The sequence below is a fragment of the Eretmochelys imbricata genome, chromosome 1, assembly GCF_965152235.1.
Source record: "Eretmochelys imbricata isolate rEreImb1 chromosome 1, rEreImb1.hap1, whole genome shotgun sequence".
NCBI lineage: Eukaryota > Metazoa > Chordata > Testudines > Cheloniidae > Eretmochelys > Eretmochelys imbricata.
Window position 1 is genome coordinate 16748298 of NC_135572.1, and position 26065 is coordinate 16774362.

At 47.9% G+C, this 26065-nt stretch overlaps 1 protein-coding gene across 1 annotated transcript; it reads left to right on the forward strand.

Moving 5' to 3' along the window:
• The first annotated feature begins 8819 nt into the window (after positions 1 to 8819).
• TSKU (tsukushi, small leucine rich proteoglycan) lies at positions 8820 to 9878 on the forward strand. Its single transcript, XM_077841901.1, has one exon. The coding sequence runs from the start codon at positions 8820 to 8822 to the stop codon at positions 9876 to 9878; it is 1059 nt and encodes a 352-aa protein (XP_077698027.1).
• Positions 9879 to 26065: the final 16187 nt, after the last annotated feature.

Below are 26065 nucleotides of genomic sequence, written 5' to 3' on the forward strand. Positions count from 1 at the left end.
GTTAGAACTTCAAGTGTAGCAGCCAGTGGCAATGATTCACACTGGTCCGGCACGGAGGCAGGTAACTGGCAAAGAGGGTTGCATTGCACATAGTCTCAACTGGTGTAAATCAGCATCTGTCCATCTTCGGTACCTTTCGGTGGCTCCACTTACCCCAGTATCTGAGCACCTCCCAATCTCTGATGCACTTATCTTCTCTACGGTGGAAATGCTGCTGTCCCCATTATACAGATGGGGAACAGAGGCTCAGACTGACTAAGTAAGTAGCCCAAGGTCACACAGGGAGTCCGTGGCCAAGCAGACTCCAAGTCCTGAGCTCCAATTCCTAGATCATCTGTGCTTTCTCAGTGACGTCAGTAGGGCTATGCCACTTAAACCAGCTGAAGAGCTGGCCTGGGACATCTTTTTCTAAATACTCCCCCCTCCCTCTAGTATAGCAAAATAAATGCATGTAAGGAAGGTAAGGAAGTGATTTGTGTGTGTGTGTATATATATATATATATGGTTTCTATTTTAAGTTGATTATCCTTGGATGCCCCCGGCAATGTGGCTTCCATGTGCCGTTGGGTTAATTACTTGTTAATGACTCCCTCTATGGTGGTGGTGTTGGTGGCTGAAAGCAAAGTGGGTGTTTTTTTTACATCCGTTATTAGATCTCATTAAAGCAGAACATAATTCATAGAAAAATGTTTCAGCCTCAGCATTCAATTCTCGTTCACCGAGTGAGCAGGGAGACGAAGCAGAAGGGGTTTTAGGAATGATTTCAGTTCCTATTCATGTCTCCGAGGACGCTTTAGCAGTAGAGGGGCACCACATGGGTTCCAAGTGCTGTTCCTCTCTCCCCCCCATCGCTCTGTTACGGCAGTAGAGGAAACCCGGCAATGCTAGACAGAAGAGAATTTCACACATCCCCCTGCTTTGTAATTTGGGATGTATCCGCTATCTAAGCTGCGTTGCACTTCAGGCAGATAAACCCATCTCTGATAGCTTATCACAGATGAGGTGACTGATGCAAAGAATCTGGATAGAAGGCTCTTAAAGCCAGCACAGATTGCTAGAGTTAAGGGACTGATTCTCCTCTTACTGTCAGTGGGGTAAATCTGGAGGAACCCCTTAGGGTTCAATGGGATTGCATTGTTTTTCCAGTCCCACGGCGCTAATGAAGAGTCAGGTTTAAAGGGTGTGGCGCTTGTATTTTATTTTTTGAATTGTCTGTAACTTCCTCCATACCCAGAGCCATGTAATAGAGACACATTTATAAATACGGACTCCCCCTGATCTTCTGTTCTGAACAATGCAGGCAGACCCCATGAACCTGGTTCTCATTTTATGCCCAGGCCCCTCTACAGCACATTGGCAGGATAAAAGGGCATTACCCTGGGTATAAATGGCCCTCACTTTAAGGCTCCTATGCACTGCCAGAGTGCTGCAAAGGGTCCATTGCCTTCAGTAAAGCTCTGCGTGGATTCAATTACAAGGTCGGGATCACATTTTAAATCATTGTATCCTCGTCCTGCTCCTTACCTCTAAGTATCTGTGACTTGGAAACATCAGTGGCCTTTTCATCATCTTCCCAAGGTAACCACTTTCTGTTGCTTCTCTGGTAAGTCTTTCACACATGCTCCTCCCTAGATCCAGCTACCATTCTGTATTGAGCCACCTGGGCCTATTATTTTAGGGACGGGCTATCCTAGTTGTCATGAAATAGTAAGAAAAAAGCTTTAACTTGAACTGATACAAGAATAAATACCATGCCTCTCCTGAGTTGTATCCTCTCACATTTCTAGAGAGGAAGCCCTTTCAGGAGACAGATGCAAAGTTTCTTTTATCTTCAAAGATTTTTTTTTTTTGGTTTTTGGTTTTGTTTTTTTTTTCTTTTAGGGCTTAACAGTCTCTGCTTTTAAGCTAGTTCAGCCAGTTCCTTTTTTGCTGTCTGTTCACACTTGTGTGTGAAACTTGCAGCACTGGCTTTGGCAGTCAAATCTTCGAGCCCAAATGATGCTTCAAGAGAGTGTTTCTTAATGGCCCCGCTTGGAAAGCAATAGCTGTGGCGATCTTGCACGTAGTTGTGTAGCCGGACTAAAGGCAGGCAGCTGTATTAATCAGGACAGGAAACCCAGGAGTCCATTAAAACTTGGCAAGCGATGGGAGCGTTTTTAGAAAATAAAAAGAGCTTTACAAAGCGGTTATTGCCTGAAAAGTGACTCAATTAAAATCCCCTCGGAGGAGTTCTTGATTTATCTGATGGGGCTCCCCTCTCCGCTTTAACTCAGTGCCTCAGAAATAACTAGCAATCGCTTTTCTTCCCAGCCTGTGGGATTTATTCCCACTGACATCTGTGTGCAGCTTGCTTAGTTGTCAAGTAGAATTTTTTGTTTGTTTGTTTGTTTTTTCCAACTTGCCACCTCTGCAAATCCAGCCTGGTGTCTGATCGTTCAGGCTGTGCTCTTTCTGTTGGTTATAAAGGCTTTGCAGTTAGTTGTTTTTTGGGTAAGGCACAGGCCAGAATAACATCCTGGTCCCCCTTTCTGTGGAAATATCGTGCTAAAAAAAAAAACCCCTCCTCCCAAACCCATGTTCCTGCCAGGAAAGTAAGTGGCTATGTCTGAATTACAGGGACAGACATCCTGAGTAAGTCCTTTTTTGTCAGTGTTTAAAAAGTCCATAATCCTGCGGTTTACCCAGAGAATTGGGAAAGCCTAAATCTGCCAGTCACGTAAGCCACAAATCAGCAAAGTGCTTAAGCACGTGCTTTGCTAATGGAGAATTGAACCTCTATGAGCCTCAGTTTTCCAGTCTGCAGAATGGAGTGATCCTGACCTACGGCAGAGCACTATGGGTAGAGCTTTCAAAAGTCCCACCCTATAGCTGTGTATATATTTTTCTGGTTTTCAGTGTGCTTGAACACTGCCCTCATGGAGAGAGCTGGAAAATCCATCCAGATGACATTTCCAGGTTCGTGGTAGTCACTGCTTCTAGAGATAGCCTCGTTGTGTCCGGCCAGCCTGCTTTTCACATAGCAGGGACCACACAGGCCTGAGAGGTCCGTGTTTCTCATGCGGCTGTGGTAGATGCATGGCAAGGGGTAGTGCTGTCCAAGAAGGAGTAGCTCCGAATCCAGGGCATAGTGGTGCCAACATGTCTACCTGCCAGCTTGGAAGGTAATGAGAGAAGCCTTGATTATAGGTTAAGACTGTGCGTTCACAGAAAATAGTCATTTTGTTTGCCTCCCTTCCTCCCCCCCAAAGTGTGGCTTTGCAACATCACTCTATTCAGTGCTTACTCTCCACCCTTTTCTGCCCTCAACTTTTTAATTTTTTTATCTATCACAGGGTGGGTTGGCTGATTGGTTTTACATTTTTCACAGGAAACCCCAGTGCAAGTACAGGCCCCGATCCTGCCACATGATCCAGGCGAGCTCATGTAGGATCCTGTTGAAGTCAGTGGGGCAGAGGGGTGTGACTGAGTAGGAACAGAGCCTGTGGTCTGTCTGGGCTGGGCCTATTTGCATATCTGTCCACTGCTCTGCCTTCTGAGGCTTTTTTAAATAAAGTGCCTCCAGAAGCCTTCCAGACAATGGCTGTTTTGTATTACAGTAGACCAGAATCCAGCTGTGTTCTGCACTTTGCAAATATATAGTAAGGGAGAGTCCTTATCCCAAAGAGCTTGCAGTATAAATAGATGCGCTAGACAAACGGTGGGAGGAGAAACTGAAGCACAGAGGGGAAAGTGACTTGCCCAAGGTCACCCAGCAGGTCAGAGGCAGAGCCAGGATTAAAAGCCAGATCTCTTGAGTTCAGTTCAGTGCCCTAAATAGTTGGCCACGCTGCCTTCTGACGAGGCTCAACAAGAGTTATGTGACTAACATGGAGAATCACTGGGGCGTTTGCTACTAGATTTCTTTGTTTTTCTTTCTAGAAACGGAGGCCAAGACTTCAAGAAAACTGGAGTTTAGCTTTAGGCGCCCACGCTCTGACTTAGACCTGATGTTTTCTTAAGTGCTGAGCATCCAGCAGCTCCCACTGAAGTCATTGGACTTGCTCCAGATTAGGCAGGTGTCAAGGAGGTCAGGATTTGTCCCGGGGGTCTGTTTACATTGAGGAAAATGCCACACCAAAGGCAAGAGTTGAGCAATACTCTTGGGGCAAACTGAAGGCTGCAGAGCTTTGCCCAGTGACTTTCCCGCTGCATTAGAAGCTGCTGCAGGCATAGGGGCAAGTAGGATTTGGCCCGGTGTGAACATATCTGTAATTTAGCAGAACGGCTTGTAGGCAGGAGGCCAAAGGCATTTTGATGTGGGTTTAATACATGCTGAATGCATTCCCTCTCTCCCTCCCCCCCGCTTAAAAATGCACTATGGACTTCTCCAGCCTAGAATAAAAACTGAATGTACCTGGATAATTTATAACTGCCTAACAATGAAGAGGATTTTTCTTGGGTCACAGAGTAACAGCCGTGTTAGTCTGTATTCGCAAAAAGAAAAGGAGTACTTGTGGCACCTTAGAGACTAACCGATTTATTTGAGCATGAGCTTTCGTGAGCTACAGCTCACTTCATCAGATGCATCTGATGAAGTGAGCTGTAGCTCACGAAAGCTCATGCTCAAATAAATCGGTTAGTCTCTAAGGTGCCACAAGTACTCCTTTTCTTTTTTCTTGGGTCAGATGACGGACAATCTGTTAGCTTCAATAGGAGACAGAACAAATAAGACTTAAGCAACCTCGCTTGTTGCCACTCTTGAACGTTTCATGCTGTTCTCTAATGGAGTCCTTGCCTTGTTGTAATGAGAGAGAGAGAAAAAGTATATCCTGTTTGCAAGGCAATTAAGAGACCCAATGAGAGAGAGAGAGAGAAGATCCAGAGCAGCACTGACATAGGTTATTGCTCCCTTGGCTAGTCAGAAACTGTAATTGTAGTGTAAATAGCTCTGCTCAGCTGTGCCTTGTACATGGACGCGTCGGCACCTGGTTAGCTCCAACTTCCTACTGAGGGGTACAAGAATTCGTGAGTCATGGTATTGGCACCGAAACACCTGTTCGGTCATCTTGTCTGTTCCCTTCCCTCAGTTGTTTCTGAAGTTGGGCAGGAAGGGAATTTCCACACACACACTGCAGAAGATAGAAGTCTAGCACTGGGTCTGATCCTCCACTCCTTTAAAGCTCTGTAGCTCCAGTGATTTCAACGGAGCTGCTCCTGCTTCTTGCTAGTGTGAGAGGAGACTTAGATTCGTGGGGTGAAGTCCTGGACGCACTGAAGTTAATGGAAGGTTTACCGCTGCCTTCCATGGGGCTAGGATTTCATCATGTGTCTTAAAAGTCATATTGGGCATTTTGACCTGGGGTCTGTCTGATTCAGCCCCCATTGACGTTAATGGGACTCTTTTTTTTTTTTTTTTTTCCCCAGGAGTTGGGTCAGGCTTTAGAAGAAGAGACCACTTGGTAGGCTCTTTCCCATTGAAGAATCAAGCAGGAATAGCTGATGGGTTTGGGGGGTGGGATAGAGGACTCGAATACACCAAATGAATATAACTGATGGATGTATCTCTGATACAACGTTTCTAATTTTGCCAAGACCATAGGGAAGGTAGAAAGTGCAGTTCATTCATTTTACCCGAAAATAGTGATCTCCCCTCTCAGCAAACGTTAAATAGCACAATGCTGTAACCAGGGCTCATCTTCCTAGGATGCCATGATTTCTACAGAAATGGGTTACACCCCATTTCTCTATCATACAATCAGAAATGCTTATTTACTTAGATTGTAAGCTCTATAGGGCAGGGACTGTCTTCTTGTTCTGTCTGAACAGCATCTATCACAGAAGGAGGTCGGGGTCCACGGCCGTGATTGGGGGCTCCTATGTGCTACTGCCAGACAGATAATAGTAGATGTCTGGCCAGATCATATTTTGTGAGGCATCTTCCTTTCTTCTCTGAATGCGTTTTGCAAATTTGGCAAGTAATTCACAATGGGTCTCCCAGACTCTGATGTGAATTAGCAAAGAGCCATTGACAAGGGAGAGGAACTGACCTGGGAGAAGATGCAAGTAGGTGTGAACTTCTAGGAAATGGCTGGCAAAAGGTTCCTAGCCTGCAGAGACGGCACAGAGGAAGGATCAAAGGTCAAGTGGCAAAGATGACACTACACAAGAGTGTTGCCTTTTATTAGCCAGCGAAAGAAGAGGTGATGGGGCATGCACCAGAGACAGTAAAGGCCGAAACCATGGGTAGCTGAGATAAAAGCAAAGTCTTGAAAAATAGTATCTGACACTTTAATCTGTGGGGGGAGGGTATAAAGGAGTGAGGAACAGAATCGCTACAATGTAGGTAGAGCGTTGTTTTGGGGGACACATTGCCGTTGCAGATCTCCTGAAATCCTTCTCGGAAGGGTGTAAGGAGAGAGCAGACATGGGACTTGTGATTCCAGGCAATGATGCGGGGAAACAATAGGAATAATCAGCCCTTCTAACTGCTGGGACATGACTGCCGCATGCTCCGTTTTATAATCCCCAGAGGTGTGTAGCTAAAGCTTTTAATCAGCTCTTTCTGGAAACCACGTCGCTGTAGCTACTACCGTTCTGGTTAACAGATACAGTAACGGAAAGGCCTGGCAAGTCCTGTGAAACAGGGACGAGCCTCCTGGCTCCCTTCATCCTTCAGCTGTGAAGATGGCAAGCTTGGTGCAATGGAGAAGCAGGGGAAGAGCTGCAGAGGGCTTCACTGCTAGGTCCCTGGTTAGAATCCTAATCCAGACCAACAGCTGTTGCACGTAGTTACCTGATGGCTGTCCAGTGGCCTATGTGAAATGAGTGGCTTGTCCCCATAGGCATTTTGAAGTGAGTGTCTACCCATCGCACGGGGTGCCCTTGTTGGCAGTCAGGTTAAGAAGAGTGACCCATCCTCTGGTTCCTTGAAGGGGCCCTTCAAAACCAGATTTGAGGCCCAATTGTCAAAGCTGTCTGGGGGGGACTGATGGGTGAGAACTCAGACTTGTGCAAGTCTGGCTCTTGGCCAAGAGGACTTTGTTTTCCCAGGCTTTTGGATTGATGCAGATTTATTTCCCAAGCTGGAAAATTCAGTGGTTGGTGGCAAAGCAGACAGCTGCCGAAGCACAAAGTGCTGTAACTGAGGGCTCTGTGTAGCTAGGCGAGCTAGGATTGTTGCACCTTGAAAGCATTCCTGGGCATCTGCATGAGTCGCTTTCTGAATGCTCCAGTCTTCTCACAGTCCAGATTCAACCACAGCATGAACCCAGGCCAAGGGACAGCTGGCCAGGAAGCCAGGCGGTGCATTGACCACCACCCCTCATGCAGTGGGCCACGGGGCATAGCGCTGGCTGGAGAAGAGCAAGGATTCAGCATTTCCTCTCAATGGCTCCTGCACACAGAACTCCTCCTGTTTAAAGCTTCTCTCCCACCCATCAGAATACCCAAGGGAGGGCTGGCAGCAGAAACTTGACATGCCCACCCTCTAGGTCCACTCCTTCCCTGAGCCCCTTGGATGCATTGGGCCTTGCTGGCTCTGAGAGGCACAATGTAGCGAGTTGGACCCATTACGTTTGCCTGTGAAGATCCAGTGCTCATTATGCCTCTTCACTTGCCTCGATGCTACGGTAATTATCTATCTGAGCACCTCCCAGTCAGTATTGCATTTATCCTCTCAGTACCCCTGTGAAACAGGGAAGCGCTATTGTCCCCATGTGACAGATGGGGAACTAAAGCGTGGCGAAATTAAGTGACTTATCAAGGTGACCTAGGAAGGCTGTGGCAGAGTGGGGAATTGAACCCAGGTCTCTCAAGTTCCCGACTAGTGCCCCAACCACCGGACCATGCCTTGATGTGTGCATCTGAGCTGCGGCTTATTAAACCCCCATAAAGAACCAGGCCATGGCTACGCCGAAAATGCTACAGCAGCACCGCTGTAATGCTTCAGTGCAGACACTTACTACGGAGACAGGAGGAGTTTTTCTGTCGCTGTAGGAATCCACCTCCCAGTAGCTAGGCTGACGGAAGAACTCTTCCATCGACCTGGCGCTGTCTACACTGGGGGTTAGGTTTCACACCCCTGAGAGACATTCCTATACTGATGTACGTTTACAGTGTTGACCAGCCCATAGTGTTTGAACCGTAATAGGAGAGGAGCCTCCTGTTTGGTTCAGCTTAAACTGCTGGAGATGCAGCAAGGACAGATCTTGCATCAGAGCACCTATAGCTCTTCCAGGCAATCCCAAATTTCCAAACGGAGTACTGACTGTGGGGTACTTGCATAGGCAAAGTCTAAGTGAGATTTTTCCCCTTAATCTCCCACTGGTGGTAGCAGTGGTAGGAATACAGTAGACAAGGCACTGGTGGCATCTTAATTGTCATGTTGTCTAACCCCGTTCAGAGCCAGCCTAGATAAGTGGTCCAAATGCCAGCAGTCACTGGCTACGCACTAGAGCAGTTACAATGGGGACATTTAGAGGGGGAAAGTCTAGTGTAGGACATGCCCCTGGCTACCTTTCTGCATTTATTTGAATGTGTGACAATCCAGTACATTAGGAGCACATACTTCACATTGCTGCTTCAGTCCAGATACCTGCAGTGGCAAATACCTGATCTCTAATGCAGTCAGATACTTTCACTATTGAGTAGTGTCCGGTATCATGGGATTGTTCCATGCACCGACAAGAACATCTGTCCCGGTCTTTGGAGGCATACTGGTGATGTGATTATGCAGTTCAAATTGTTAAACTATCTTCGGCACGGTTTAAAGTTTGTTAGTTTGTCTATGGTGCTTCAGATTCACTCTAATTCTCTCCTCCTCTTGTCTTTCAGGTTCAGCAATGCCTCTGTCAGCCTGGTTCAGCCTGCTGCTTCTCTTTCTTTGTATTGGTACTACCAAAACCTGCTCCCCAGGATGCCACTGTGAAGTGGAGAGTTTTGGTCTCTTTGACAGCTTTAGCTTGACCAAGGTGGATTGCAGTGGAATAGGCTCACACATTGTTCCTGTCCCTATCCCTCTGGATACTTCCTATTTGGATCTGTCCTCAAACAAACTGGAAACCATCAATGAGTCAATGCTGACTGGCCCTGGTTATACCACCTTGGTGAGCCTTGATTTGAGCTATAATAAAATTGCTAAGATCTCTTCCACAACCTTCTCCAGGCTCAGGTATCTGGAATCCTTGGATCTGAGTCATAACTCTTTGGCAGTCCTTCCAGATGAATGCTTCCCCAGTTCACCCCTGGGGGACATAGATTTGAGCAACAACAACCTCCTGGATATAACGTTAGATGTCTTTGCTTCCAAAGGTCAAGGGAAACCCATTAACGTGGATCTGTCCAACAACATGATAAGCGCAGTCACGAGACACCATGACAAAAACATCCCCAACATCCAGAGCTTAAATCTGTCTGGAAACAGACTGAAGACTGTACCAAACCTCCAAGGGATTCCCCTGCGATACTTAAATCTCGATGGGAACCCTCTGGCCAAGATTGAGAAAGGAGCTTTCGTGGAACTGAAGGATTTAATTCATTTATCTCTCAGCAGCTTACGTGGCTTTAGAGAGATCTCTCCGTACAGCTTCAAAGAACTACCCAACCTCCAGGTACTCGATTTATCCGGCAACCCCAACCTTAAGTTGTTCAGTGCCGAAGTAGTCTTCGGTCTAAGCTCCTTGCAGGAGCTCAACCTGTCCAGTACAAGTGTTTCCTTCTTGCCAAAGACTGTGCTGAAATACTTACCTACCATCAAAAGCATTACCTTGGGGAAGAATGTACAGTGTCTTAAGGTGACCAAGGAAGGACAGTATCACCAACAAATCGGGCTGACCAAAAAAGAGGTCCTCCGTTGTCATGACAGCCATGGGTCGGTAGCAGCAGCGCCCTATGTCTCGTGATGTAGGTGGAGGGGAAAGCACTGAGGGAGATTGTACAGCTACCTGGACTGAAATGACCTGCCGCGTGCCTTTCGTAAATCATTTTGTTAATAATTTATACGTTTGTCTATGCCAATACTTGACGGTGTGTGTCTTTAAATTCCGTATTACTGCCCACCGTTTTCTGCCACACGTCAGCTGTTGCCTCTTGATTCCTGCAAGCATTTGCAAGTGATAAGTGCAGCATGGCAGCCCCAAACAGAGTTCGCTGTGAATGGGGACCAAGTGGGGTTGCTGTTTTGAATTTCTAAGGAAGGGCAGAATATCTAGGGAGCAAATGCATTCGGCCCAGGCTTATTTGCAGGAGCAAAGGTAGCCCTGTCTACAGCATGCACCGAAATGTGTTAACACCACAGTCATTTGCTTACAGATCCATGCTTTATCTATTCTTTTTTTCTCCCAAGAAGTGCCTTCCAGATGTTGCCTTCATTAGCAGTGCCCTGCTCATTGTCATGCTCTTTCAGACTGAAGAAACCGTACTAAGCAAACCTGAGTACAGGGTGTTTCTAATGCTTGGCTGCTGTGTGCATAAAAGTGCAATGAACTCTTGGTACTTGGGGACCATTTTTCCCCACCTCACCTCACCGATCCTTTCCGCACAGGATTGCATTAGATCCTCCGCTGGAAATCCCAGGGGCCTTCTGAGGCAGATGTGTTGAACCTTAGCAAGTGTTCAGACTCAGCGCTGTGCCATTCGAAGGACTGAAAGCTGTTTCCGTGGACCCGGTTGCTGTGCATGTGGCTGAACAGAGCCCGCTTGCGATAAGGGCAGGTTGTCTGGGACTCAGGCTCCAGCAGGGTAAATTAGAGTGAGCGGTGAAAGGGAAAGCACATGTAAACTAAATTAAAAACTCCCTCCCTTTCTTGGGCATTTAAAGAATGCTTGATGAAGCTCCTTATCTTGATAACCTTATCAAACCAAGAGTAAGCCCATGGGACTGAGAAGAAGCTGTTTCCTCTCTGACTTCCCTGGCCTAATAAGAACGTGTGTGACACAGCTGTGCTGTTTAATGCAATTTCAGGCCAGACAATGTGGGGGGGAGGAGGGAGAACACTCCCTCCCCAAAGCCTGGGGCTATTGACACCTGCTGTTTAATAGAACAAGGTAGTAGCATGCTTGCCTGTGTGGGAAAGGATTCTTTCCGGGGCCTGCTGCTCTGTGTCATTCTTTCCACTCTCATGCTTGGCTTCTTGGCAGCTAACTGAAGTCTTGGGAGCACAGAGCAGTTTGTGTCGGCTTTACTCAATTGCCTGCATGCTGAATTTGGCAGAGGGAAAACCAAGCACGAGCAAAGGGAGTGGGAGCGGCAGACGCCGCAGGCAGCGAGGGGGAAACAACACATGAGAACTGGCGGTAAGGGAGCGAGACACGCAGCTCGAAGAAATGGGGGGGGGGGGGGAGATGCTACAAGGGAACCAAGCTCCTGCTCTGTGAATTCAATGGGGAACTTTGAGCCATGTCCCCAGAGAAACTCAGCCTGGGTGGAGTCGTTTGCTTACCCCAGGCCTGAATCTGGCGCACTCTTCCTTGGTATGGGGGGGGCAGAGGGAGACAGCATGGGCAGAATCTGCTCTCAGCTGCACGAGTCGAAGAGCTCGTCTATGCACAGAGCTGCCCCAGTTTCACTAAAGGAATTATTTTTCTTTTTAAACCAGTTTAGTTGAGCCCATGCAAAAAGCTGTGTGGATGCTCTTTTTTTTTTTTTTCTGGTTTAAACCAGGTTTTTTTCAGCTTAGTTTAAGTCCATCAGGAACAGGTTTAAACTAAACAGCAATAAGCCACTCTTAAACCAGAATCTGTGTGTCCACATAGGAGTTTGCACCGGATTATCTTAAACCAGTGCAAATAGTTGTGCACACAACCCCTGAGTTAAATGAAGTCTGACTTGAATCAGTGTAACAGTTATTAGAATCTGGCCCATTCTGTAGCCAGGCACTGATGGTGGCTGTAGACAAGAAGGAAAATGTGAAAGGCAGGGAGTACACTAGCAGATTCTGCAGGGGATCGGGCGTAAATGCACTATCCTCAAGAAGTGGGTGTGGGAAGACCACCATAAGAAGTAGGTTAAGGTACATCTGATCACATATGTAATTGTTGAGTAGATTCCAATCTGTCAGAGGAGGAGGGGGGGAAATCGAGTACACTTCATGGTGGAACAGCTTGCATTCTGAATCAAAGACACTGCAGTATCATCCATGGAATCCAGAAAGAGCTATATCTTCCCAGCTACATCTTCGAGAATATTTTGCAAACTGAAATTACACTGCCCCACACCAGCTATCTGTGGTGATGGTAGAAAACTTTTGAGCAAATCAAAGCCTGTTACTGTCTTGGAAGGGACAGATTCCCAGCTGGTGCAATACACTGACCTACACCAGCTAGGACCTGGCCTTGGATTTCCAAGTAGCTTCTCCAATGTCTTTTTCCTGTCTCTTATCATTGTGGTAGCCTTGTTAGTCTGTATCAGCAAAAAAACCAAGGAATACTTGTGGCACCTTACAGACTAACAAATTTATTTGGGCATAAGCTTTCGTGGGCTAAAACCCACTTCATCAGATGCATGCAGTGGAAAATACAATAGGAAGATCTCTCTCTCTATACACACACACACATACAGAGAATATGAAAATATGGGTGTTGTCATACCAACTGTAACGAGACCAATCCGTTAAGGTTAACCTTTTCATATTCTCTCTGTGTGTGTGTGTCTCTTCCTGTTGTATTTTCCACTGCATGCATCTGATGAAGTGGGTTTTAGCCCACAAGCTTATGCCCAAATAAATTTGTTAGTCTGTAAGGTGCCACAAGTCCTCCTCCTTTTTTTTTTTTTTTTTTTCCTCTTATTGAAATTAAATACTTTAAAAAAATCTTTTTTTCCCCTTCACTGAGCCTTTTAAATGCTCGGCTCGCCATTTGGTTTTGCAAGATTTTTCTTAAAAGGCAACAATATTGTCTTAGACAGTATGTGATTCTATAAAATCAGGAGGGAAATGATGAACAAATAGTAATAACACCATGGGCTTGGGTTGGTTTGGGGTTTTTTCTTTCCTAACGGATCCTGCCTTTTTAAGAGAATTTTTCTGCTGGCAGAAAACTTAATTTTTAAAATTATATATTTGTTTAATTTTATAGTTCTGTACTTAGATGAAATGTTAGGGGGATAATATACAGGCTGTAGAAGTTACTGCCTTTGCACCACTGTGGTAAATTTAATACCCAATGTGACAATCCAATTGAAGACTGCAAGATTTACTCTTGTAATCTCATGGTAGCCGCTAGCTAAATGAGTCTTATGAAGGGCTGGTAAATACCTTCTGTGTCTTTTTTTTTTTCTTTAAGACATTGTAATGCTTTGTGATTATTCACAATATAATAAAGTAATTTTGTGGAGACAAAAACAGCTCCTGGGTTTATTTCTCAGATGCGGCAAACTGCTTGGAGAGTGAAAACCGGTCACTGGTTACAAAGCACAAGCTTCCGCCTACCTCCACCCCAGCTGTAGCTGCATTATTCTCATGCTCTGTATAACCATGCCCAAGTCCGTGGTATTGCAGTGGGCTTCTAGGTGCAGAACCCAGCCCACTGTATTTGACTTGGCTGTCTTGCTGGAAAGGGGTTAGTGACCACGAGTTCCCTCTGGTATGGCAGGGCTGCACCAGAGCAGCTCACTGCAAAGAATATTTGAAAGAGGCTTTGGACATGCAGCAACGGGGGATTCTTGCAGAGTGACTTTCCTGCTCCAAAACTCCTGGAACAGACTCTCCTTGACTTCAATGGGCTTTGGATCAGGACTCTATTAAGACGATGAGCAAATTGGAAATGTGGAGGCGGGGTGAGAAAGAGCAGTGTTTAATGACCAGCCAGATCCTTGAACCGTTAGTACTCTTATGCCAAGGACCTCAGTCCCCTGTAGCCCAGCAACGGTGGAGACTCGGCTACACTTTGGATTAGACCTGTTTTCAGCAAATCTAAACACTATCTGGCATGTGTGCAAACCACATGGAGCAATGTTGGGCGTGCCCATGAGCTGCTCTACAAGAGCGCGAGGGGGATCAAATGGTTCTAGTAGAAGCAAGATCTTATTCTCCACAGCCCACGTCCCCAGCTGTAAAATACAGGTGATTGTTACCTTATCAGCATCGCCCCAGGAGGTCAATGCAACTGTGTGTGGTCCTCTGACACTATAGTGCAGAAAAGCCTATAAGTTAAAAAAAAAAAAAAATAGGAACATAGCTCAGTTGATTTTTTTCCTTAGTGCTTTGCTGAGTCCTGCAGAGAAAGTTTCCTGTTTACTTTGAGCCCTATACAGTGATATGGTAGTAAAATGAAGATTCTATCTAAAGCAGTGCAAACAAATCCAATGAGTACACTAGCCTCTGAGAATCTACAAAGATCCCTCTCCCCCTCATCCCCCAGAAACAACTGAAATCAACAGTTACATACACAGTGCCCGGTCCAGTTTTTTTATGCTGTTCACGTGCCAGGGATTCTACCACGTCTCTTGGGAAAGTTATTCCACAGTTCAACAGATCTGGAAATTGGGAAATCTTTCCTGACTTTGAGCCTAAAGTTTCCATTTCTTAATCTTGTCCCATTTATTGACTGGCATCACCCAAAACTCTTCGCCATTTGTGTGTTTGCACCCTCTAGGCATTGTTGGTTGTTTCTGTTGCCCTCCCCCAACTTTTGCAGCTTTTCTTGGAACAACCTCCAGCTTTGTCAACAGCTAATGAGTTGCATGAAAAGGAAGTTAGCATTCCAAAAGCAGTCACACGGGAGCCTTAAAAAGAGGGACTAATATGCCCCTCTCTGTGATGGGCCGTATCTGCAGCTCGGAATTACACTGGCTGTATATTTTTAGTGGCCACATCACAGTACAAACTCAGTCCTGCTTGCCATCCAGTCTTGCCCCCTAGTGTTTGTCTCATGGTTACGGGTTTCTCCTTGCTGACTGCTGGTGGTTGGGGGTATTTTGGCCCTTCCCTAATCCCACTTCCACCTTAGATGCATTAGCTTGCAATTTTCTCGTACTGAAATTGCTTTATTTCCTCCCCGTCAGGCTGGCCTCTCTCCCTTTGCATTTTTCTGCCCTCTCTGGTGTTTGCAGCAGCACCCAACTTAGTTTTCACCTGTGAATGGGGCCAGTGGAGCTATTTTATGTAAACACTGTGTGGGCAAGGCTATCTGAATGAGAGCCACTGTGTCACTTTAAATATCAGTGTCCCACACAGCTACAAATGGATGTGTCCTGAAGAACATCATAGAGACCAGAGGTGGGCAAACTATGGCCCGTGGGCCACATCCGGCCCACGTGACCCTCCTGCCCGGCCCCTGAGCTCCTGGCCCGGGAAACTAGTCCCCTGGCCTCTCCCCAGCTGTTCCCCCTCTCCCCGCAGCTTCAGCTCTTTGGGCAGGGGGCTGCGAGCTCCTGGGGCAGCGCAGCTACAGAGCCTGGCCTGACCCGGTGCTCTGTGCTGCACGGTGCGTGGCCGGCTCCAGCCGGGCGGTGGAGCTGTAACGCCGCCAGCCACCGGCGCTCCAGGCAGCGCAGTAAGGGGGCAGGGAGCGGGGGGGTGGGGTTGGATAGAGGGCAGGGGAGTTTGAGGGGGTGGTCAGGGGGCGGGGGTGTGGATAGGGGTCAGAGCGGTCAGAGGGCGGGGAATGGGGGGATTGAATGGGGGCAGGGGTCCTGGGAGGGCAGGGGCAGTCAGGAATGAGAGGAAGGGTTGGATGGGGCCGCAGGTGGGTCCGGGGGCGGTCAGGGGGTGGTGGATGGGGCTGGAGTCCCGGGGGGGCCATCAGGGGACAGGGAACGGGGGGCGGGGGTTGGATGGGGCAGGAGTCCTGGGAGGGCCATCAGCGGGCAAGAAGCAGTGGGGGTTGGATAGGGGTCAGGGGCTGGGCCACACCTGGCTGTTTGGGGAGGCACATCCTCCCCTACCCGCCCCTCCCTACAATTTTGGAAACCTGATGTGGCCCTGAGGCCAAAGAGTTTGCCCGCTCCAATATAGATTGTCTCTACTGTAACTTGACACCTTCACTGTGCTACAAATACTCCTGCTTAAGGAACTAGCTTATGCTGACTTAGATCTTTTACAATACTAAGAGGCAGTAATATTCAGTGCGTGAAACTGCTGGTACTTTAATACTGTGTATTACAGGCAGATAGTGGGGAAAAGATCCGGCCGTGAAGAGCTTACAACCTAATTACACGATACAAAGTATAGGAGCTGATGCAGTTATTCTAATAAAGACTGTGTGTTGGGTGCCCCGGTATTTGAACAATATATCACGACCAGTTAAACTATAGACTTGCATGAGGCAACAAGATGGCTGCTTTATGTAGAGAAGGGAAGCATTTTTAGAAACAGGAAAACCTCCGACTTTGACTCCAACGCAAGGTGTCATAAATATAAAGGGAAGGGTAAACACCTTTTAAATCCCTCCTGGCCAGAGGAAAAACCCTTTCACCTGTAAAGGGTTAAGAAGCTAAGATAACCTTGCTGGCACCTGACGAAAATGACCAATGAGGAAACAAGATACTTTCAAAGCTGGAGGGGGAGGAAACAAAAGGTTCTCTCTGTCTCTGTGCGATGCTTTTGCCGGGACCAGAGCAGGAATACAGGTCAGAACTCCTGTAAAGGGTTAATAAGCAATCTAGTTAGATATGAGTTAGATTCTGTTTTGTTTAAATGGCTGATAAAATATGTTGTGCTGAATGGAATGGATATTCTGGTTTTTGTGTCTTTTTGTAACTTAAAGTTTTGCCTGGAGGGATTCTCTATGTTTTGAATCTGATTACCCTGTCAGGTATTTACCATCCTGATTTTACAGAGGTGATTCTTTTACTTTTTCTTCAATTAAAATTCTTCTTTTAAGAACCTGATTGCTTTTTCCTTGTTCTTAAGATCCAAGGGTTTGGGTCTGTGTTCACCTATGCAAATTAGTGAGGATTTTTATCAAGCCTTCCCCAGGAAAGGGGGTGTAGGGCTTGGGGGGATTTTGGGGGGAAAGACGTTTCCAAGCGGGCTCTTTCCCGGTTATATTTTGTTAGACGCTTGGTGGTGGCAGCAATAAAGTCCAGGGGCAAAAGGTAAAATAGTTTTGTACCTTGGAGAAGTTTTAACCTAAGCTGGTAAAGATAAGCTTAGGGGTTTTTTTTCATGCAGGTCCCCACGTCTGTACCTAGCGTTCAGCGTGGGGGAGGAACCGGGACACAAGGATATTTAGGTTAGCGGGAGGGTAGCAAAAGTGGCAGCATTGCTACTATCTTGACCGTTCGTTACGCCCGCTTGGAATCTCTGCTTTCAGTTTAGTGCCATTTTTCTAGCTTGCAGCAGAAAGTGGATCCTCCTAGCATTTAAGGCCAGAAGGAACTACTGTGATCATCTACTCTGACCTCCTGCACATCTCAGGCCCCAGAACCTCCCTCATCCACTGTTGCAATAGACCCAGAACTTCTGACATGATTTAAAGACTTCTTTTTACAGAAAATCCACCATTCACCAGCAAGTTGCTAGTTCATACCAGCAAATGACCAATGTTGCAGAGGAAGGCAAAAAACCCAGGGTCTCTACCAATCTGACCTGGGGGCAATATTCCTGACTCCAAATATGGTGATTAGTTAGACCCTGAGCACATGGGCAACGCCTCCCCAGGCAGACACCTGGGAAATAATTCTCTGTAGTAACTCGGTCCTCCTCGCTGGCTGTTGGAGATATTTGCTTCTAGCAGTCACAGCTGTAGGCAATCTCCTCATGCCATCCTGTCCCTCTACAGCACACTGCAGATAGTGAGTGTGTCAGTTCTCCTGGGTCCTAGGGCTCAGCTAGTTTTTACATTCTCCATGAGAAGGGGCCCGGTCACCTTTCTTGCCAGCGTAGCCATTCATCTCTTATTTTAAGGGATGTCCCTTTCGGTGCCCCACAGCCCTTACATCCTCTAACCCAGCAGTGTCCAATAGAAATTTGATGCTAGCCACACTGATAGCCACACTTGTGGTTTTGAATGTTTCTTATTAGCCACATTATAAAAAAGCCACATGCATTAGCCACAAATTCAATAGCCTATTAGCCACATGTGGCTAGTGGCGAACGTATTGGACACCGCTGCTCTAACCAGTTAACAGAGGTCATTTTCCCCAGTTGTCAGCTCTAAGCATGCTCAGGCACATACGCTCTGCTGCAAACATCAGATTATGATTTAGACTTTTAAAAAATAAGCTTTGCTCTGTAATTTCCATTCCATTGTGCATTTTGTTTCCAGCTGAGTTGTTCACAGTCAGTCGTTCACTCATAGTGGAAAGCTCTGACTCACTCTGTCCAGGGCAGAAAGTTGTGCTGTGTTGTTGATCACTGATGTTTGTTGGACCCAGGGACTGAGTCTCGTTGAAACCACTGGGAGCTGAGAAAGCACTGCAACCCCTTGGAGCGGGCCATTCGTTCTACCTTTGCAAATGACACATGGCAGATCTGTTCCTTCTGGCACTCCCTGTGGGCTTTACTTAAGGTTTCTGTTCCTTTCCTGAAAGCTTTTTCAAGCCTTTTCCTACTTAGCAGCTGTGTTGTCTTTCGGAGAAGGAGCAGCTTTCTTGGAGCCACATTTTGTGAAGGGAATTCTATTATACAGAGTAGAACTTCAATGAAGAAATGGTATTCCCCTTCGCTTGAATGAAATCTATTGAATTCTGCAGAAGGTGTGTGTACCACTGCCCTCTACAGGACTGAATCAGAACAGTTCAAGTTTGTATCTTAGCCTCTGCTCTGCTATAACAATTCAAGTGCCTAGGGGGCCTGTGCCAATGGTGGAGAAAAGGTGGAGAGAGATGCTTTCTTCTGCCACTGAACAAGGAACCCTATTGCAGAGAGGTGAAAACTACCATCCCTAATGCCACTCTTTCACTTTCTGTGCTTCACTGTGCAGATTCTTCCTCGAACCTTCCCCCAAACTCTTCCTTCCGCAAATTTAAAGGAACAGTACACACGTTCTCAATAGGGGTCTGCGCTTTTTCGAGCATAAAGATCGGAGTTCTATTGCGGGGTGCGAGTGGCCATGGGATATGGCAGAAAGATTATGCTAAAGTTCCTGGGTGACCATGGGTTTCTCAAAATACCCATCCGCTTTAATTTTTTCTATTCATAGGAGCCGCTTTCTAAATATTACACTGCAGTACTCTCTGCTTATGAACCAATCATCTACTAAACTTGAGCGGCAGAAATCATCCCAGCCTGTGCTGTACAATTGGAGAGTGGATAAATAATTAGAAATGCCATTAAATGCAGCCAAGGTAGAATATTTGATCCCATTCTACCTTTCTGTTGGACCAGCATATACATGATAAACTGGAACACACAGGCCTGGGGGCCTCTGTTTGAAAGCAGTGACTCTGAAAAGATATGGGGGTCAGGGTGGATAATCAATTGAACGTGAGCTCCCCCTGGGACGTTGTGGCCAAAAGAGGTTAAGCAACCCTGGGATGCCTAAACAGGAGAATCTCGAGTCGGAGCAGAGAGGTTATTTTACCCCTGTATTTGGCCCTGGTTTAACAGCTGCTGGACTCCAGTGTCAGTTCTGGTGTCCATGGTTCAGGAAGGATGTTGATAAATTGGAGAAAGTTCAGAGAAGAGCCACAAGAATGATTAAAAGATTAGAAAACCTGCCTTGTAGCAATTGAGCCCCTTGAGTCTATTTAGCTTAGCAAAGAGCAGGTTAAGGGGTGACTTGATTATAGTCTATAGGTACCTCCAGAGGGAACAAATATTTAGTAATGGTCTCTTCAATCTAGCAGAGAAAGGTCTAACATGGTCCAATAGCTGGAAATTGAAGCGAGACACATTCTACTTTTTAACGGTTAGAGTAATGAACCATTGGAAAAATTTACCTGGGGTTGTGGTACATGCTGAACACTGACCATATTTAAATCCAAAATAGATTTTTTTTCTAAATGATCTCTAGGAATTATTTTGGGGAAGTTCTGTGGCCTGTGTCACACAGGAGGTCAGACTAGCTGATCACAGTGGTCCCTTCTGGCCATAGAATCTATGGAAGTCATCCCGTAAGCACCGCCTCTGCCTCTGAAACCCCAGTACATCTTGCACACATGTCTTGCATGAGTCAAAATAACTTTGAGCCTCCCACAGGCTGATATCTCATCTACTCCAAGCAAGAATATGACTTATTTGCATTATAGTAGCACCTAAAGGCCTCAACTGCAATCTGGAACCTGCGGTGCTAGATGCTGTACGTACATAGAGTCCCTGCTTTTCAATCTAAATTACAAAAGATGGGCAGGGAAGTTGAGGCAAATTGATTTGCCCAAGATCAAACATTTGGTCAGTGGCAGAGCTAATAGTTCCCAGGTCTCCTGAGTCCCAGTCTAGTGCTCTATGGACTAGACTGTGCTGCTTCCCTGTTCAGACAGGCCTCCCCTGGGGCTCAGAGTGCTGCTGATGGTACTGGCCAGCCTCCTCCCATCCCTTGTGCTCTGTTCAGACAATGTCTGCCCCATGCATTTGCACACCAGGGACTGCCTGCAAACTTTCCTTGCTCTAGGGCTCTGGGAGCTTAATTTGGCCTTTAGCAAACAAAGGGACGGAATTACGAATTTCCTTACAGAAATCATCCCGCCACTGTGATCTTAAACGCCCCAGACCGATACCTCGGCCTGCTAAAGCACCAGCTCTGGCCCCCTGTGGCTTCCTCGTTAGCAGTAGATGTGTGACGAGGCACTTTCTGGTAATTGAGTTGGGCTGTGCTGGGAATTCTAACCTACATTTCTAAGAGATCATTAACCTCATTTTCCTCCTGGCTTTGAACTGTGTCACTTCATTGGAGGTTAAAGTAAACGACTGGAGTGGCTGCTTTTTCCTCCCAAAGCCCTTTCTGATGATGGCTCTGTACAGGGTAACAAAGATGACACAGAAATGCTGCCTGCTTCATGAATGATGTCCTCTTCTTGCCACCTGGCTTGGGAAGAAGCATTTCACTTGCCAAGGGTCTGATCCAAAGGCCATTGAAATCAATGGAAAGACGCGTATTGATTTCAGTCAGCTTTGGACAAGACTGTAAATCAAGGAGTAGCCCAGACAGGCTCAGGGAATTGGCAATGAGACACACATCAGGCGTAGGTCACTGGTTTGGATGTGGCCATGATTGGTGATATTTACCAGCTGCTCACTGTACATTGCCCAGGGAAATACGAGTTGGTGGTCTTGGGCCACTGAGAGTGCAAAGATAAGCCAGTGGTTGGGGCATGGACCCCATTAAGAGGTCAAGAATGGCCCAGTGTTTGGGGTACTGGCCTAGAACCTGAAAGAGCTGGGTTCGGGCCCATTAAGAGGTCAAGGATGGTCTTGTGCAGTGGTCCCCAAACTTGTCACATCACCCCCTTACCCCTGTCTGTGCCCCCGCCCCCAGGTGCCTGGCCAGGAGCAGGGCCATGTCTCTGGAAGGAGGAGGGGCATAGACAGGGAGGGCTGAGGCCAGAGCCACAGCTGGGCTGGGAGCCAGGAGCTGGGGCCGCAGCTGTGTATGGGGGGGAGCGCAGAGCTGGGGCCAGGACTCGGGCTGGTGCAGTGCTGGGTGTCACTTCTTCTCTCCTCCCTCTGTGGGGGCTGGCATGGGCACCACTACGTCCCCCGAAACATTCCTCCATGGCCCCTCCTTTTGTGAACCACTGGTCTAGTTGTTGGGGCACTGACCTAGAACCTGAGAACCTCGGGTCCAGTTCCCTATTCCAGACTTCCTGTGTGGCCTTGGTTAAGTCCCTTAGCCTCCCTGTGCGCTAGCTGGTGAATGGGGATACTATCGCGGACCTGCCTACAGGGGTGTTGTGAGGAGGTTGACAATTGTGAGGGGTTCAGGCATTACGGACACAAGGAGCTGTTACTTTTGATAGATAGTTCCCAGTGGACAAACGTCTATATCACAAGAGCCATCACCACCCCAAGTGATGTCTTTGTTGTCAAAGCAGGAGGCCATGGCTGGGCTGGGCTGGGGACCTGGAATACACTCTCTCTTAATAATGGCTGCTGTTTTTCAGCTGTATTTCCCAGGCACTTGCCAAAGATGGGCAAGCCTCATTAATCCCATTTTACAGAGCAGGGAAACCGAGTCAAAGAGAGGCAAAGTCACTTGTCCAGAGTGTGTGTGACTCAAAGCCAGAGCTGGAGTTGACTGCATGCCTTGGAACCCAACAGCTAGGTCGTGCTGTCTCCCTTTGAGTGCTCCTTCCAGGCCGGAGATGAGGCACCTTGGCAGAGCAGGAAAGCTGGCACAGACTGTAGGTGTGCTGTAAATTAAACCAAGAGCTTGTGTGCAGGGCTGTGAATCCGGAACTTTTCTGGAGCGTTACAGTCACCACGAGATTTGCATACAGCGCAGCAGAAAGGTAAGACTGTAGATTAGCACGCAGGTTGCTCACCTGGGAGCTGCTGGATGTAACAGCAACGTAGAATGTCTTTATGGGTGAGGCTGCTCGTTTTCTTTTAATGCAGCTGTCTCATTGTTCAGTTCCCAGCTGGCTTATGGGATACCTGGGGAGAGAAGACTCCTTGGTTTCTGAATACCAATAGGCCTTCTCCAAGCACAAGGGAGAGCCAAGGTCTTTTGGCCAGATCAGACGCTGCCCTGGGGATTCAGAATCTGGCTCCCTCCAACAGTACACGGGGTGGGGGACTAGAGGGTTGCACATCTTGTTAGAGGGAAATGGCTGTGCTATTTTTATGAACTCTCTTTATGACTCTGTACCTATCCCGTTGGTATTGCTACCCAATGGGTGTGGAAGGGTTAAAATGCGGCTCCTGGGGCAAAGCAGGAGACAGGAGGTGTTTTGTCACCTAGCTGTCTGGGGTGCTATGAATGGGCCAGTAAGGATTGGCTGGAGCCAGCCTATCTTAGTGAAAGACCCCACAGAGAGAATAGAAACCCTTTAAATGTGGGGATGGGGGGACCCAAGCAGGCTGGACCTGTGAAACCAGCATGCAACAGGAGGACAATGGGAAGAGGTGACAGGAGGCGGTGATAAGAACTGAGCTCAGACATGGTCTCTTGCCCGGGAGAAGAAAAAAGGGACTGAGACAGAGAAAGGAAGCAAAGAGGGTTCCTCCAAGAGCGTGGCTCAAGGAAGCCCTTTCTGGCCTTGGGCAGGCTGAGCGGCCGTATCCAAGCAAACAGAAGGGCTCCCTGTTGCTGGGTTCCAGCTGACTCATAAACCCTGCTGTGGTCTGAAAGGAGTGCAGGGGGTCGCTGCAGATACTTACTGATGTGCATTGATCCCTGAAGGGAAAAAAGGTGTCCAAATAGAAGTTGGACTCACTGGGCAGAGCTCCCAGTGAGAAACAGGAGTGCTGGCCCCACGGCTCAGTCTCGGAGGTGCTAAGGCAGGGTGGCTACCTCCTGGAGCAGGCTGTGACCCCTGGGGTGTCTGGCACACTGAAAGGATCCTCCCAAGGGACTGTTTAAAGGCCGGAGCATAGCACAGGTCCCGACAATCTGTGAGTTACTCATGTAGGCCGAGCTGTGGGTGCACATGGAGGCCTAGCTGGGGGTCTGGCCAGAGCTGGGTGCAAGGGGCCTGGCTGGGGGCAGGCTGGCTGGAGTGGGGAGGAGGGGCCAGGTGAAGGGGAGGAGGTTGGCTGGAGTCGAGCAGGCAAGGGGTCCAGCTGGGGGCAGGCTGGCTGAGCTATTGCTTTGTACTTGCTTCCATGCTGTTGGGACACGTGTGGTGGACTTATCCTCTCCAGTCCTGCATCACAAGTTTCATTACTGTTCAGTGTGTGCTGAGTCAGAGCCGCAGCAGATGGGAGTTTGCTACACCCCCCAGCTAATGGACTTGGCTCGGAACCACAAAGGCATCTAGGCTAGGGTGACCAGATGTCCCGATTTTATAGGGACAGTCCCAATTTTGGGGTCTTTTTCTTATATAGGCTCCTCTTACCCCCCTGCCTCCCCCCCACACTCCCCTCTCACCCCCTGTTCCAGTTTTTCACATTTGCTGTCTGGTCACCCTAATCTAGGTGCCTCACTGCCATTGATTTCAGTGCAAGTTAGGCCTCTCGGTTGCTTGCTGGCTCTGGGGGTTAGTCCTTTAGCTCAAAGTGGAATGACTCGTGTGTTAGCTCTGGTGTTCCTGGTGATGGCCAAAATGACGAATGTTAAGCTTGCCCACCGCGTCCTGGCTACCTTCGTATTTTGCTGCTTTCCCCTCCGTGCCACCCGGCTGCACAGAACAGCCCTCTATTGCATCTGCCTGCTCAGTGCTCACTCTTCATACGCCCGGTATCCCCCTTGAGAAGAACCCTCAGAAAAGCATAAACCAACATTCACAGAGAAGATACCAGCAAGACAGGCACCTGGGGCACCTTTCTTTATGCCTCTTATCATTCTTTAGCTTGGAGCATGGCCGTGCTTAAAAGCCCTGGCTGAGCTCATGGCCTCCTTGCGCTGGGTGCTGTGCATGCATACAGTCAGAGACAGTCCCTGCCCCAAGGAGCTGGCCATCTGCACGGACAGGCAGAGTGGGGGAGAAAGGAAGTTGTATTAGCCCTGTTTTGCAGATAGGGGACTGAGGCACAGAGAGATTAGGACTGAGATTTGCAATGCTACCTAAGGGTATTTTTACACCCAAGTGCCATTAGAAATGGGCAATGTGCCTCGGGTCACACAGGAAGCCACTGGATAGTCCATCTAGTTCAGACCTCTCAGCTGCAGGATTGTCCCATCCTATTTAACTGTCTTACATCAAGTGGTGAAGGCCCCCTCGCTTAGGAGACTATCTCACAGCCTGATTAGACTTCACAAGTAGAACATTTTCCTCAGTCAGCATAATTGTCTGTCGCCCACACACCGCTTCTGCATTAACACGCACAGGAAAGGACAGTCATTTTCTGCAAACCTCTTCCCCCTTGGAGCTCTGTAAACATCCCGTGACACAGAGGGGTGTGTGCCACTCTTGGAAGGAGACGTGTGGGCTGGGCTGGCTTCTCTTTCATTTTCTGGGGTGGAGACACTATTTTCCCCTCAATGATCTAATTATGGTCTGGCTCTCCAGCTCCCGGACAGATGCAATGGCAACTATCTCACCAGTTAGGCCTTCTCTGCACGGAGGACTTACCCTGGTTCAGCCAGCAGTGGCCTGGTACTAGTGTAACTGCACCCAGTCCAACCACTAGAGTAGACAGGCAAAGCCATTTGCAGTGGTGCAGCTTAACCATGCTTGAAACCGCAGTAAGGTTCATGGGGGCAAATCATGACTTATGGCCGCTTACCCTGACTATATTAAGGGTACAGTGGTTGGCCACTGCAGCCTAAAATTGAGATGAAGCCCCTGAGCTCAAGATGAACCCAGCCCAACCCCCCAGGATCCAAACGCCCACAAATGTTGGGGGACACCTGAATCTGAAGCCTGAGCCTAGGGGAGGAAATGTAGAATCTGGAGATGATGAGTTTTGCACCTGATCCCCCTCTTCTTTGCAACTGACCCAACACTTCCCTGCAGATGTAAAGGATGTTTGAGAGCCGGTTCCCGGTGTTGTGGCTTGAACTCAGCTCTGCTAAACCACGGTGGTGCTTTCTGCTTAGTCTTTAATAAGCGAGGCTGTGCGCACAGCTGCAGAGATGCAAACTGCACACGGCGCTGGCTCATGGGTGCGCTGTCAGGGACTGTGAATTCATTTCCCTCTTTGTTTTTATTCCTCTTCCTTCACCGCAAGCAGCCAAGTCCGCATCCCTGGCTGGAGGAGCTCTGTGCTAGTCAGTGACAAAATAATACTAAAGACAATCAGAGACAGGCCCAATGCCAAGCCCAGAGGCACCCAGGCTCTGGAGAGGAGCTTGGGAATCCAGAATAGGAGCGGAATTTCCCCATTTGCAATCAGATCTTCAAAGTGATTTAGGTGACTTAGCTCCCATTGATTTCTATGGGAGTTAGGCACCTTTGAGGATCCACTCCTTGGTCCCTTTCTCTGTAGTGGGCCAAATCAAAACACCAGGAGCCTAATTCTCAGTTACTTCCTCCCAACACTTGGGGCAAAAATTGAGGGCGTGGGGAAAAGGATGCTATAATCCACCATTGCACTTCTCACAGCGGGGGCATATGGGGGCCAGCTGGGTCACTGGTGCAAGTTACAGCAAACTCAGGGCTACTGCC

Bases quoted from the DNA above. Each gene is read 5' to 3' on its own strand.
- TSKU (XM_077841901.1), top strand. From the start codon at position 8,820: ATGCCTCTGTCAGCCTGGTTCAGCCTGCTGCTTCTCTTTCTTTGTATT.